At 46.7% G+C, this 13,977-nt stretch overlaps 1 protein-coding gene across 1 annotated transcript in view; it reads left to right on the top strand.

The window, feature by feature from the left end:
- kidins220a (kinase D-interacting substrate 220a) overlaps nucleotides 1-13,977 on the top strand; it is a 46,213-nt gene that overhangs the window by 25,296 nt on the left and 6,940 nt on the right. The window contains 4 exon segments of the mRNA XM_042073175.1: nucleotides 10,728-10,906; nucleotides 11,704-11,815; nucleotides 11,817-11,949; nucleotides 13,024-13,140. Coding sequence (XP_041929109.1) covers nucleotides 10,728-10,906; nucleotides 11,704-11,815; nucleotides 11,817-11,949; nucleotides 13,024-13,140 — 541 coding nt within the window.

Genomic DNA, 13,977 nt, shown 5'->3' with positions numbered 1-13,977 from the left:
GGTCCGCCTTGCACTTGAAAACAGGAAGCAGCATCTAGCACAGAAAACAAGAGTGCGAGAGAGTGTGAGAGGCGTCACCTCCACCCCCTCATCTCCTCCTCTCAGGCCGCAGTCCTGGCCTCAGGCTCTGGACGGCACCGTTGCTCTGTTCTCCACAGCATTGGTCAGCTCCAGGACCGTGATACTGTTGCCAGAGAAAGAGGTTGGCAGAAAAAAAGATGGAGAGAAGAGAACATAGTACAGAATCCCTTCTCTCCCTCCATACCTCCATCTTGTACTGGTCAACTCAAGAGCTCTAATACTTTCAATAGAGCATCACAGTCCCGCCCCTCCTCCGAGAGAGCTTAGTTTCCGGAAGTAAATTTCCCATTAATTTCTCCCATTGACGTTTTGGAAAAATCTGTATCTAAAGAGTGTTAGAGCATGTATTAGGCTAATCAGTTACGGCGTAACTCATAAGCATACAACATATCATTTCGAGTAAAAAAACGAAGAGAAAGTCCAAAAAAAGTCAAAGGTACAAGACTGTACATATTTTCATTTCCGAGTGAAGGAACTACTCATCCCATAAACCACCGCGCCTCACTGAAAAATATATAAGCAGCACGAACCAGCGCGAAATCATTTCCAACCGGCGACAGCACGCGAACCATTTCCTCCAAACAGTGATTTAGTTAATAGCAGTTATTTCAGGAGTAATCGTGTAAATAATAGTGTTTTGGTATTGAATGTTATATTTACCATCGTGCATTTTATATTGTGTGTGTGTGTGTGTGTGAAAGCGGTTAACGTTAACGTTAGCAACATTGTGCAGTGCTTCTTATCTGACTGCCATCCTGATGCCATGACCGGTGCATGGTCTGCTCTTGGACCACCATATTCAGTTTATTAACTTGCTGTGAATTATTACACAAAATGTTCATTAAATGTACGAAGTATTTCTAGGTTAATTGATTATATGACTTGTACAGTATGAAGGCTACAGTAGCCTAGCTAATGTTAACTAGCATTACCAACTTCCCTGCAAAACTCACCACACAACTTCGTAGGTTTGATAGGTCTTGTCCCTCATGCTGGCCCTTACAAAACCCACAAGCTGACCCTCGACACACAACAGTCAATAATGTGACCCGATTTAAAGTGGTTTTCACCCCTTTGGACACTCTTGATTTCGTCCTTGAAACAGTGAAATATTCACGGGGGCATGGACGGTTTGCTAACCATTTTACTGCAGTGCATCCAGCATGTGCTATCAGCTAGCTAGCTAGTTCAAAGGTTTAAGTACTTAATGGGGATATACAGGGCTTTTTATGCCTCGACTAAGTTGATGTTTCCTATAAACATAATTCATGTTCATAGAAACAACAAGGTCACTAAAATATAATATATTTCATACCTGTGTTGCTGTTGCAGCATGTAGGCTAATGTTAGCAGCATTATAATGACATCACGAATAAAAGACATTTATCTCAAAACGAGGTTAGTGCCCCGTGAACTTTTGGCGTCTATATGAGCATACACAATCACTTAGCACAGTCGTAGCTGGTTTTGAGTCTACCGTGTGCAGTTTTTATGGCTTATAACCGAATTGTCAATGGAGAAATTGCAATGAATTCTTACTTCCGGAAACTCCTGTGGGCGGGACTGTGATGCTCTATACACGAATCCGGCAAAACTACCGAAGTAAGGGGGCGCCATTACTGAGCTGTTGCTGGGTAGCATTGTGCCAGTGCCTCCTATTGGATTCGTTGCGTCCACTGGGATAACAGCCCGCGATTTACGACTGTCTCACTATTATTTTATAATGTCGAGTGGGAAAACGTGTTCCGTTTTCAGTTGTTCCAATAGCAGCAATAAAATTACCAGTTGGAACAAAAAAAAATGTGAAATACACAAAATACCCCGGGTGGACTGCCCCTGTCTGGTAGCCTAACGTTAACGTTACCATGCGGTTTGCACAGATAGCAGTTAGCTGTACCTTACCCTTTCCTTTTGAAATGTTTGAAACAGATATTTTCATAGTTTCCTCGTTAGTTCCTTAGTTATTGCTGATGTTAGAGCTAGATATCAGTAGTTACGTAGATATAATATCAACCTAGTCCTAATTATGTCTTTATTCCCTCATTCTCTACTCTAAGCTATTTTCATAAATAATCAGTAAGATCGCTTGTACCTTCATCTGTGACCGGGGGCCACTGTTTAACATCATCAACCCAACAAGCCATACTGCCTGGCTGTAGCGGTCATTGAGGGTGCGTTATCACGGAGGTTTGTTTACATACCATATTGGATTGGTTGTGTCCACAGGGATAACAGCCCGCGATTTACGACTGTCTCACTACTTCTTTTAAAATGTCGAGTGGGAAAACATGCCAAATGGACAGATATTTGTATAGTTTCCTCGTTAGCTAGCCTAGCTAGCATAGTTATTGCTAACGTTAGCTAGCTACAGTAGTTAAGTAGATATAATATCAACCTAGTCCCAATTATGTCTTTATTTCCTCATTCTCTACTCTAAGCTATTTTCATACATAATCTGTAAGATTGCTTGTACCTTCATCTGTGACCGGAGGCCACTGTCTAACATCATCAACCCAACAAGCCATACTGCCTGGCTGTAGCTGTCATTGAGGGTGCGTTATCACAGAGGTTTGTTTACATACCAGTAACAGCTCAGTAATGGCGTCGCCACAAGATGGCAGCCTCCACAGAACGCTCGTCGGATTCGTGTATTGAGATGGGCCAGGATACAAGTATAGAGTACAGTACTGGTCATGTGATGTAACACAAAATAAGATAAGCAAAGGAGGCACAAACCCTCCACACCTCATCATCATCGTCCTCCTCTTCCTCCAAGCCTCTGCCTGTCTTTTGCCTGACTCCCTCCTCTCTAAAGACATACTGATGGTTCTAGCTCTCCTCCAACCGCACGCCGAGGAGGAATAATCCCCATCAGGACTCCCCTGGCCTCCTCCCCGCGTCTCCCTCGGCAGTGGGCTCTCGTCTCCCACAATGCCCTCTGTCATTATCAGCAGCTCCTCTATTCATCTCCCCGGAAACAATCCGTTTCTCACAGAGGCCCGCCTAAAACGGGCTTTGCCGTCGTTTTCTCCCGACGCTGGAAACTTCTTGCTAATGACACTGAAATGAATGCATTTTTTCCCCCTTTTTTTGAGGCAATTGCAGCTAATTAGGAGGACTCTTCTGCTAAGTACTGAAACATTAAGATGACACACGGCTCATTCAGGATTACTTTAATTGGTACAATTTATAGTAATTTGGTAGCAATTACATTTTTTTGGTGGGTGGAGATGAAAGCCTTTTTGTGCGCCGCGTTTTTTGTCGGGTTCTCTTTTGTGATGTAGTCTTAATAAGCTCTTGAATAATGCTCTTCAGAGCGGGAGCGACAATGTCGTTTCCCCCCCTCCCCCCTCCCTTTGCCAAGTGCTAAATACTTTTGAACTTTGGCACCCTTGTTTCATGACTCTTTCTTCTTCCGCCTCCCTCTCGCGCTCCATTGCGGCGTTCATGAGCAGTTCCGTCACGTAGCTGAGTTTGTCTGTGAAATCTGCCACCAGCTAACAACCGAGATGTTTATATTTTTTCACCGTACCCCCCCTCTCTCAATTCTCTCTCTTAAGAGGCAGGCTATTGTTGCCTGGCCGACTGGTCCCTTCTCGAGCTGTTTGGTAGCAGGAGTAAACTTGTAATTTAATAGCCTGCAGCCTTTTATTTGTGCGGCAAGTCCCCCCTAAAGCCCTTGGAGTGATAAGGCGCCTGGAAACCCATCTATTTCCCAATAGAACTGGGGCTATCGAGGACGGGCAGGGCTTTATTGGGTGCACACAGTGTCCGTGACAAACAGCGTGACCTCCAGATGGATAAGACGGCACAGAAGGGGAAGGGCGCGAGGAGAGGGAGAGAGTGAGAGAGCGAGATGGAGAGAGAGAGGGAGGCCGACAGGCCAACAGAAGGACGTCTAGAGGAGAGAATGAGAAACCCGGGGTGGCAGAGCGACAAGGAGAGAAAGGGAGCTGATCGAATGTCGTTATGATGGTGTGATTCCTCCTTTTTTTCTGCTGTTTTTTCATGTCCTTCTGGGTGCTCGAGGTCTCCAAATGTTTCCTGCAGCCTGTACCCTGGGCCTGTGAGGGCGCTGTATGTAGACGATCTAATGATAAGCAGGGTGAATTTGACACAGCACACAAGCAGCTATATAGCAGAAGGTGCCATCCACAGCTGACTTAAGGCCATGGACCTGCTCTGCTGAGTTTAGATGAGCTCCTCCACCATCAGGTCAGTGCAGGTAATGCATTGTACCGTCCAGTTAATAGCGGTTATTATAATAAATACACAATATTCACATCATACTTTATATAAATGAATTGAAACAATAGGAGAAGGAGTTCCGTTACTCTGAAAGGCGAAACGCTATAAGAGGAAAACGACGCCCAGCGACGATGCGAGGTCAGTTCTTTCTCTGTTTTCAGACCTGTTTCAGTTCATTTGCACTGTGGGTGTAGGTCTATACCTGGATGGAAAATCTCAGCAACTGACATGGCCCCAGTAATCACATTTTGGGGGCTGGACAAAGGGCATGCAATAGTCCTTGTTCCATGTTTTGCCGATCTTGCTTCAAGAACTCTCTCTCCACATCTTTGCCCATTGATCTCTCTCTCTCTCTCTCTCTCTCTCTCTCTCTCTCTCTCTCTCTCTCTCCCCCTCTCTCTCTCTCTCTCTCCCTCTCTCTCTAGCACAGAGGGGATTAAAAGATTTGAAGCAAGATCAGACACATGCTGTTTTTAAGTTTCACTGCAAAACAAAAGAGATTGAAATGTTATTCATTCAGAATCAAATGAGTCTTTTTGAGGCAGTTTCCCTCGTTTGGAAAAATGTGATTAACATTCCCTAATGGATTATAAAACCCAGTAATATCAAGGCATGTAATAATGGTATTAATTTATATGGTGCATTTTGGCATAATGAACATCTTAATTAACTCATTGGTATGCCACCAAGTTAACTCAATGCACTCAGTTGGTATACATATTATTTGACCATGATTCGTGTGTGTGTGTGTGTGTGTGTCCACACCATGCAGTGTGTTTTCAGTCTCTATCTGACATGTCTGAGGGACAACCATGAAAGTCTTTGTGTGCATCTTTTTGTGGTTTCAGAGCAGATGTGCTGGAATAGTGTCTACATTTCAATGTGTGTGTGTGTATTTCTGTGTGTATCAGTCTGTATTTCTGTGTGTGTGTGTGTGTGTGTGTGGGGGGGGGGGCGTGGCGTTTCCCAGTATCTGTGGTCATTGTTGGGCGCGGTGTGCATGGTAAAAGGTTGAGGTGGTATAAATAGCCTGGTAGGGCGGCGCGGGGTCGGCGATGACCTTTTCAAAGGCACACTGGAGCTCATCATCCTGTCAGTCGCCCCCCGGCAGCCGGACGCACCGCGGAACTTACTAGAATACAGGCGACTACGGAGGTCACCAGAGGTCAAAGTGGCACAAGGCTCTATGGGTGGAGGATAAAGAACAAGAGAACACCACAGAGAAAGGGAAGAGGAGAGGGAGGCAGGGGGAAGGAGGGAGGGAGAGAGAGAGATATGTAACAATTGAACGGAAGTGGACAAAAGGTCTAGCCTAGCTGGGTTATGTCAGGCAGTGGTGGCAGCTGTTGTTTGAGAATGAATGTTGGACACTTTCACTAGTAAAAACACAGTCACCAATGTGTGTCGTTTCTTTAGAGGAGTTTTGTGGGAAGAACCTGTAGCGAAATTTGTCTTTTGAGTTCAGTTGAGTTCGTATCTGACAGGATACGTGAGTCAGGCCTCGTACACTTCCTCCTCCTCCTCCTCCTCCTCTCTCTTTTTCTATTTCTCCCCCTCTCTGTCTGTCTCTGTCTCCATCTGTCTCCCCTGAGACATCTCTTGCAACTGCCTGACTGCGGAATGGACAGTCCCAACGTGGTACAGATCGGCCGGATGCCCCACCTACGTGTTTTCTCGATTCATTTCCTCAAGTGTCGACTTTTATTTACCTGGAGAGGGCCAACCAGTTCCTGAGTCTCCTCCAGCCTGTCCTGTGGTCTGAGGAAATGTGCTGGCTTGTTTGACTACACCTACAGTGTCAGTCGTGCCATGCATCACGCATCACCCCTGACTGTTTGTTATGTCTGAGGTGCCTATTCCCATTACTGCTCAGCTACCCCGGTCCAGTGAAGGCTGACCAAAATCAAGACTGGCCTGTTAGGCTGGTATTGGCCGAGCCTGTGTGTAGTTGCCAAGCAACTGCTCCAGTGTGTGGATTGGCCGTGGGTTATTTTGTTTGTTTTCAGCGAACGTGTGTGTGTGTGTGTGTTTGTTTTAATTTCTCTTTATTTAAGTTGTTGGGCTGGAAAGGTCTCTGGTCAGATGAATTTAATTATCGTGTAGAGGCCCATCGGAATGTGACGGTCCGCTGCGGCTGCTCCATTTCTGACGTTGTAGTGTTTTGTTATCGGCCAGGCCTGTGTTCCATTACTTGGTGCGCTGTGGGCCCTGTTGACGCGGATCAGTGATTGATCACGGGGGCTCGTTCATGTTAGAAGGATTTGGAAAGACCTCTGAATGGACCTCGGTCCGGTTTGGGCCCCGGTCCACGGTCTGGGCGTTGGATGAGAAGACCAACTGTGGCCGTGTTACATAATTACCAGTTTAAGAGGCCATTCTTCATTCTTCTAAGATGGAAAATGAATCTGACCGGTACTGGTGCTCGATGGTTATGCCTCATGCGGTGTAGTGATATTCATGGCAAGCGCACACACACACACACACACACACACACACACACACACCAGGCTGTGTGTGGACAGACACTGCTCTGCTCTGTGTTTCTGGTGGAACAGGCACACTCAAAGCCCTCCTGGTTGGTATCATTGGAAGAGGCGCTGTAAGCAGAGACGCAGAGAAGAGTTGAGCGGCACAGTTGCTGGGGTAGAATATGGGAAAGGGCCAGCAGGACATTTGCAGGGTGTTTTTTTCCGCATCTGCTTTTGTGCGTGTGTGTGTTTGTGTGTGTGGGACGTGCTCTGGTTCTGGTGGTGTGGTGGTGGTGGTGTTTTCTGGAGAGGTGGATGAGGAGGATGGAGGGCTCAGCTGGATTTGGGTTCGATAAGCGTTCACACCGAAGCGCTCCCGCGAGCTGCGAGGCCTGGTGCTGTGCGAGCCCTAGCTACACAACGCTGGACGGATCAATGGCGCCATTGTACGAGGGGAGGGATGCCTTGAGTCCTGATGTGCTTTTATCTCCATGTCGGCTTCTCTCCTAAAAGCAGAATCTCCTTTTTTTTTGTGCTCCAATTCCGCTCTCTGGGAAAAAAACTAGAAATGCTCGATTCCGCTGATTCCCAGAACGCTGTTACAAGATGGGAGTGCCATTATGAGCAGTGCCTTTGTGTCATTTGCGTATCTCACTCAATCTCCCAAGCACAGAATGTACCCAGTAAAAAAAGTAATTTGTACAAATGACTTGATGTCTGTGCCAAGTTTTCCCCTCTTCAAAAAGCTATTTTACTTTTTTTTTCCAAGTAGAAGAGTTCCATTGGCAAGAGCTGAAGATGTAAATAGGCTTCTTTGTGCTTGTTGAAAAACAGGCAAATGAAACAGTTCCTAAACCACTCTGCTAGCTCATTGTAAGCTTTTCTGGATGGACAGAGGCGATACGTCCGGCTCCGGCCCCCGACTAAAGAAGCGACTCATTCTTGAGGAGAGGAGAAGGCCTGCTGGTGTGACTAACTTCCCCAAAAGTCCCCCGCAGTCCGCTGACCAGTGGCAGACGCGGTCGGCCGCTGCGCTGTTGCCCCAGTCCAGGCTCATCCGGACACAGGAATGGCCGCGTCACGCTGGCGTGTTTTCCGGGCGGTTTTGTCCGCTGTTGTGCTTGGATCACTGTGATTGGAAGGGGTGTGTGTGTGTGTGTGTGTGTGTGTGTGTGTGTGTGTGTGTGTGTGTGTGTTTGGGGGTGGGGGATTGCAGGCAGTTGGCAACTGCCAGACTAAATAAGAAAGACTCTCTCAGCCTGGGGTGGGTTCACTGTGGAGTAATTCAGTCACTGTGTGCATATGACTACTATATCTGTTATTATTTCTTCAGTAGACTGTGTTTGTTGTGAATTATCCCAGCATAATATGGACATTCAAATCAAAAGTGGCTACAGTAGCTTCACAGGATATGGCCCATACAGTTTGTAGTCTTTGTCCTTCTTAATGTGTTGTGTTTTCAGCATACATTCCATCATTGTTGTGCCCTAGAAGTGTTTAGTGGAATGTGAATGGTAGCATGCATTTACATGTCTGTGATGGAGGAAGGCCGGTTTCTAGGGAAGCTCTCAGCACTGGCTCCTGTTTGTCTGTGAGTGAAGGCATGCATACTGTACAGACACACGCACACACACACACACACTTAAACAAATAAACAAGTCCAGCTGGACCATCTAAATGGCCTCCGTGCAGCCTAATCTAGCACATGGGAAATAAACCCAAATGCATTCCCTTGCACTCCTGTCACTGTAGAAGCCAGGTGTTTGCCTGTGTGAGTGTCTGTGTGTATGTTTGTTTGTTTGTGTCAGCAGGTTCCGCTTTTGCATGAGAATGTTTTTATAGATCTTTATCTGCCATATTTTTGCATTTATTTCTCTCTGTGTATCTCTCTATCTCTTTCTTTCTTTCTTTCTTTCTTTCTTTCTTTCTTTCTTTCTCTCTCTCTCTCTCTCTCTCTCTCTCTCCTCTCTCTCTCTCTCTCTCTCTTTTTCTCTCTGTCTGTGTGTGTGTGTGTGTGTGTGTGTGTGTGTGTGTGTGTGTTGGGCAATGTTTGAAGATTATCTAGGACATTAAGTCTATTTGTGCACATCTCTATACTGATGCATATATGCATAGAAAAAAGTGAGAAAAGAGTACAGTCTCACATATTTTGGCATTTATGTTCTGTCTGCACCTCTCCAACTTACACTCTCACTCTTTCACTCACTCACTCACTCACTCACTCACACAGACACACACACACACACACACACACACACACACACGCTCACACACAGAGTAGCTTTATTGAGCTCCCCCATCCACCTAATGACGCTCATGTGAAAGGTCAGCTGACTATTAATGCAGCCTCCTGCACTGACCCCCTGACCGGCTGGCCCGCCGAGCACAGTGTGGGCTTTTGTCCATCCCAGGCCACAGCTGCTGTCGTTTCACACCCACAGCCGCTCCACCTAGCCCTACGCTGCCTCCGTCAGTTCCAGCACTCTGGTGCAGCATCACGGGAGGTGTTCTAGAAGGTTCAGCCTAAAACCGTTTCAAAGTACTTTCCTGTTTTGTGTTTGTGGAGAAAGTGATTGATGCTTCCAGCGTGATAAAGAGTTTTATCAGTGAGCAACATTTCCAACTTGACAAAGATGAGTTTATATCTGAGTTTGTGACTGTAGTTATTACAGGTGGAAGTGCGCTGAACAAATTGATTTGCAAAGTGAAGGTGCCCATACCTCAGACACTTGCAGGCCTGTTTGTGCAGCCGGAAATGTTTTCTGTATGATGAGATTATAGGAGTCTGGCTGTGGCAGTGTTTACAGGCAAGCAGTAGCTCGGTAGCTAGCCCCCCCACCCCCACATACACGCACACACACACGTACACACACGCACACACACACACTTGTTTGTTTACTCAGGAGAATCCACCTCAGCTGGGCATCAGCAGATCTGAGTCTGCTGTTGTGTCAACCCCTCTCCTCCCAAATCCGCCGAATTTCACCCTCCCAAATCCGATTACGCCGAAACCGCCTCCCCAGGGGCCCTGCCAAGACACGAGCTCAGCCACCCTCTGCTACATAGAACCCAGGTTCCTGTAATCAATCCAGCAATATGGAGTCCTTAGAACCCAGGTTCCTGCGTTTGTTTTTCTGGCAACATGGAATGAGAAATAAGTTCCACGTATCCATGCTGGCCTTGGCCCGGAGACAAAGTGAGAGAAATAATGTGAAGAAGGCAGAAAGAGATGGGAATTCCCCCACCTCCACCACCAAGGCCCGCTAGCAAATTTTCCCATAATTCACAGAGACTGCAGCTAGATGTAGCGATTATGAGAGAAGTACGACGCATACAGTGCAACTACAGCCAGGGAGAGAGAGGAAAGAAAAAAAAACACGAAAGAAAGAAAAAAAAAAGATCTAGCATGTCTCCGATTTATCTGAAAGGGCCTCCCACGCACTGAAAGATGAATTGGCGCAGGAAGTCATTAATCTCTGAGCATCTCTCATTTTTCTTCGCCGACATGCATGTGCGCTCCGAGTCGCCACTAAATAGAGAGGGTATCAAACACGCTCAGTGTTTTGAAGTAGCGAGTCTCGGCAAGGTGCGAATAATTGATGATGTTTAGCAGGGCACTGTTGTCTCTGGTGCATGTCTGTGGAGTGTGAATGTGTTTCACTGGCACCGTCGGAGGAGCTAAACGCTTATTTCTTCACCTCCCACTAGGCCGTTAGTTTTGTTGTCATAAATAAACACATAAATAAATGATAACGATGTTCTTGTTAGAGGGATGTGTTATGAGTTGTGTTCAGACCCATAGTTTTCAGGCTTACTGTGTGGATTGCTAATATGAGAGCCTGTGAAATATGCTGGGATTGTTTACGCCATTCAAAGTGAAGATATTGCATGAATATTTAAAAGTGCTCTGTGTGGTTCGTTTTTCTCCAGAATTTCCAAGAACATCCCGACCACCAAAGACGTGGAGCCACTGCTGGAGATTGATGGGGATATCCGGAGCTTCGAGGTGTTCCTGTCGTCGCGGACGCCGGTCCTCACAGTGCGCGATGTGGAGATGTTCCTGCCCTGCACAGTCAACCTGGACCCCAAACTCCGGGAGATCATTGCAGGTCAGTCCAGACTAAGAGCCACATATTCTATTATAGCTTTACCACCACCACCTCACCAACCCCCCTCCATACAACTCCGTGTGCCCACAGACCTGATGTATACTGTTGTGGCCATAAGGTCTGAGCCAGTGCAGAGCCTGGATGTGATAAAACACTGCAGTTTGCCCTTGGTCAAGACTCTACTCACATATCCCTACACTGCGACCCTGTCAAAATTGACCAAAGTGAAGAAGGAAAAATTCCCTGTATCGGAGTCTTTTATTTTGTAATATGTGGGTTTAATTCTGATGATGGCTGTTTGTGATGAGCAGCGTTTAGAGATGCTTAGGTGCGATGTGCCTGATGTGTTCCCCAGAGGGACATGAGAGGCTCCGTATGTTCCTTCAACCACAGTATATACTCATCAACTTTCAATTTTTCAATGTCAGTTTTCACACATGCTACTAAGATAATTGAAGGCAAATAAGTCAGTGTTTCAGAATGAGACTTTTAGCAGATTGCTTGGAAATGCATGGAGTTTTCTCTGCATGGGAGTTATTTGTTTATGTTTCACAGAAGTGGCATCGTTTGGCCTTTGAGTTTGTGTTTAGCTTATGACAAATGGTCCAAAAATGTTCTGATGTCTTTGGCTACAGTTAGGTATGCGTGGGAGGATCTGAGTGGCTTTATTAGTGAAGGCCAAGATATGATCAAACTTCAGAGATGAAACGTCCCTTTCTCTCTCTCTCTCTCTCTCTCTCTCTCTCTCTCTCTCTCTCTCTCTCTCTCTCTCTCTCTCTCTCTCTCTCTGATCTCAGATGTCCGTGATGCCAGGGAGCAGATGCACATTGGAGGAGTGGGCTATCCCGCACTGCCCCTGCAGGAGGCCTCGGCTCGCGGGGGGGGCGGCGGTGTTCGGGCACCACGCGGCGGCGGTGGCGGCGGCCTGCTCGCCCAGCGGCTCCATGCCCGGGCCCTTCCCCCCCGGAGCACCACTCCCCCCGCAGCCCCACAGCAGCTACTACAGCGGCCTCACCGGCCCACAGCATCCCTTCTACAACAGGGTGAGATTGACTCATGGAGACACACACACACACACAAAAGACACACACACAAAATGCAACATGAGTCACACACAGAGACACGCATATACACACACAGTACAACAGAGTGCACAGAAGACACAAACAAATGACTCTTGGCAATCCACATTTGACAGGTGGGGTTCAACACTGAAACAAACAAATAATCTCTGATCAAATAAGCTCTAAGATTAGGACAGTTTGCTTCACCTAGTTTAATTTATTACACACACACACACACACACACACACACACCAAAGCAGGGCGAGTCCTCCCTCTGCCAGCCCTCCAACCTGCTGCTGCGGCGGCTGCTGGCTGGCCAGACCAGTGCGTGCTCCCAGAAGCCCACAGGGGAGCGGAGGCCTCCCCAGCGCCAGCAGATGGACAGCTGGAGCTCGGACACGCCGCCAGACTGACAGGAGGAGGGCCTCTCTTTTTCAAACTTCTCCAACTCCTCATCCACTCACCTGACACATGCACAGCTGAAACAACTTGCCTGCTTTTTAAGGCCCAGTTGACTGAGGTGGTAGTAGTAGGAGTGCACAAATATTTGTCTGAATGCATATCCTCCGAAATTATCCTCCGTTCAGATGAGGTTTGGTTGGATGTTTTCGTTTTTATTCGGCTGGAACTGTAAACAGGGCATAAGAGTTGGCTGGCTGTCTTTTCAGAGGTGCCATCCAGTAAGTGGAACCTAGTCTTAGTTGCTATGTGCCACATCCTGAAAACATTTGAAACCCATTTATTTGCACACCAAGCCATTTTTAAACATTAAGATTTGTTATTTTTGATGTTTGTAAAGTGTGGTTTGGTTCCAGTTAGTGGAACATCCGTTCACTTCTGACCATTTTATGATTTTTCCCCTATTTTAACTTGTGGGTGTTTGTTTCTTTATTTGTTTATGTGTTGATCATTTACAGTCTTCATTTACTCCTCCTCAGTGGCTGGTCAGCATCTCTCTCTCTCTCTCTCTCTCTCTCTCCTCTCTCTCTCTCTCTCTCTCTCTCTCTCTCTCTCTCCCTCCATCACTGACCCTGTTTTCTTGGCCCCCCTCAGCCATATTTCCCCCACCATGTCTATCACCTGCCGAGGCATTACTCTGCCATTACCCATCATGCCCCTCCATTACGCCCGCCCACTAAACCTGGCTTTCACAAGGATCCCAACGGACTCGTAAGTACCCAGCCCAACCAGACCTCAGGCAGTCTCTCAGGCCCAACACACACTAATACAGACTTATAACCAACCATGCAAATGACTTGGAACCACTTGTTGACATCATTAAATGGAACCGAATTGGTCTTTCATATGTATTTATTTGAGTCTAATTATTTTGGCACTTTTATGTTGAAAGTTATTGTATTGTTATCTGAAATGTAATGAATTGTATTACTTGGTCGAAATCACATGTAGAGAGAAATAGTTCCTTAGTGCTCTAGTTCAATAGTTCCTTAGTGCTCTAGTTCAATAGTTCCTTAGTGCTGTAGTTCCAGTTTGGTTCCATGTCCACTGGCTACATGTTTGTGAGTGTGGCCACTTTTGCTGAGTGTCTCAACAGCACACATTCATAGATCAGCTTTAGAGAACAACACCAGCCAGCATTTCCATCTTCACCCCCTGGCCTCTCTGTGTGTGTTTGTGTAAATGAGAGTGTGTGTGTGTGTGTGTGTGTGTGTGTGTGTGTGTGTGTGTGTGTGTGAGTATTTTTAGACAAATGAGTTTGTGTGTGTGTGTGTGTGTGTGTGAGTATTTTTAGACAAATATTTGTGTGTGTGTGTGTTTCCTCTGTGCCTCTCTATCTCTTCCTCTCATCTCTTCATTTCATCTCCTCACGTCGCCCCTCCCCTCCCCACTAACCTCGCCCAATCCTGTGTCCCCATCAGGACGCTATCAAAGAGGATGCCCGGAGGCCGCCCCGCCCCCCTCTCCCATGGTAACACCAGGAGTGTGTTTATGTGTATGAGTGTGTGTCTGCGCCACACTAGTCCCATGTCCTACACTGCAGCCTCT

Source organism: Alosa sapidissima, chromosome 19, assembly GCF_018492685.1.
Source record: "Alosa sapidissima isolate fAloSap1 chromosome 19, fAloSap1.pri, whole genome shotgun sequence".
NCBI lineage: Eukaryota > Metazoa > Chordata > Actinopteri > Clupeiformes > Clupeidae > Alosa > Alosa sapidissima.
Note: the sequence above shows the minus strand (reverse complement) of the source record. Positions and strands in the feature narration are given on the sequence as shown.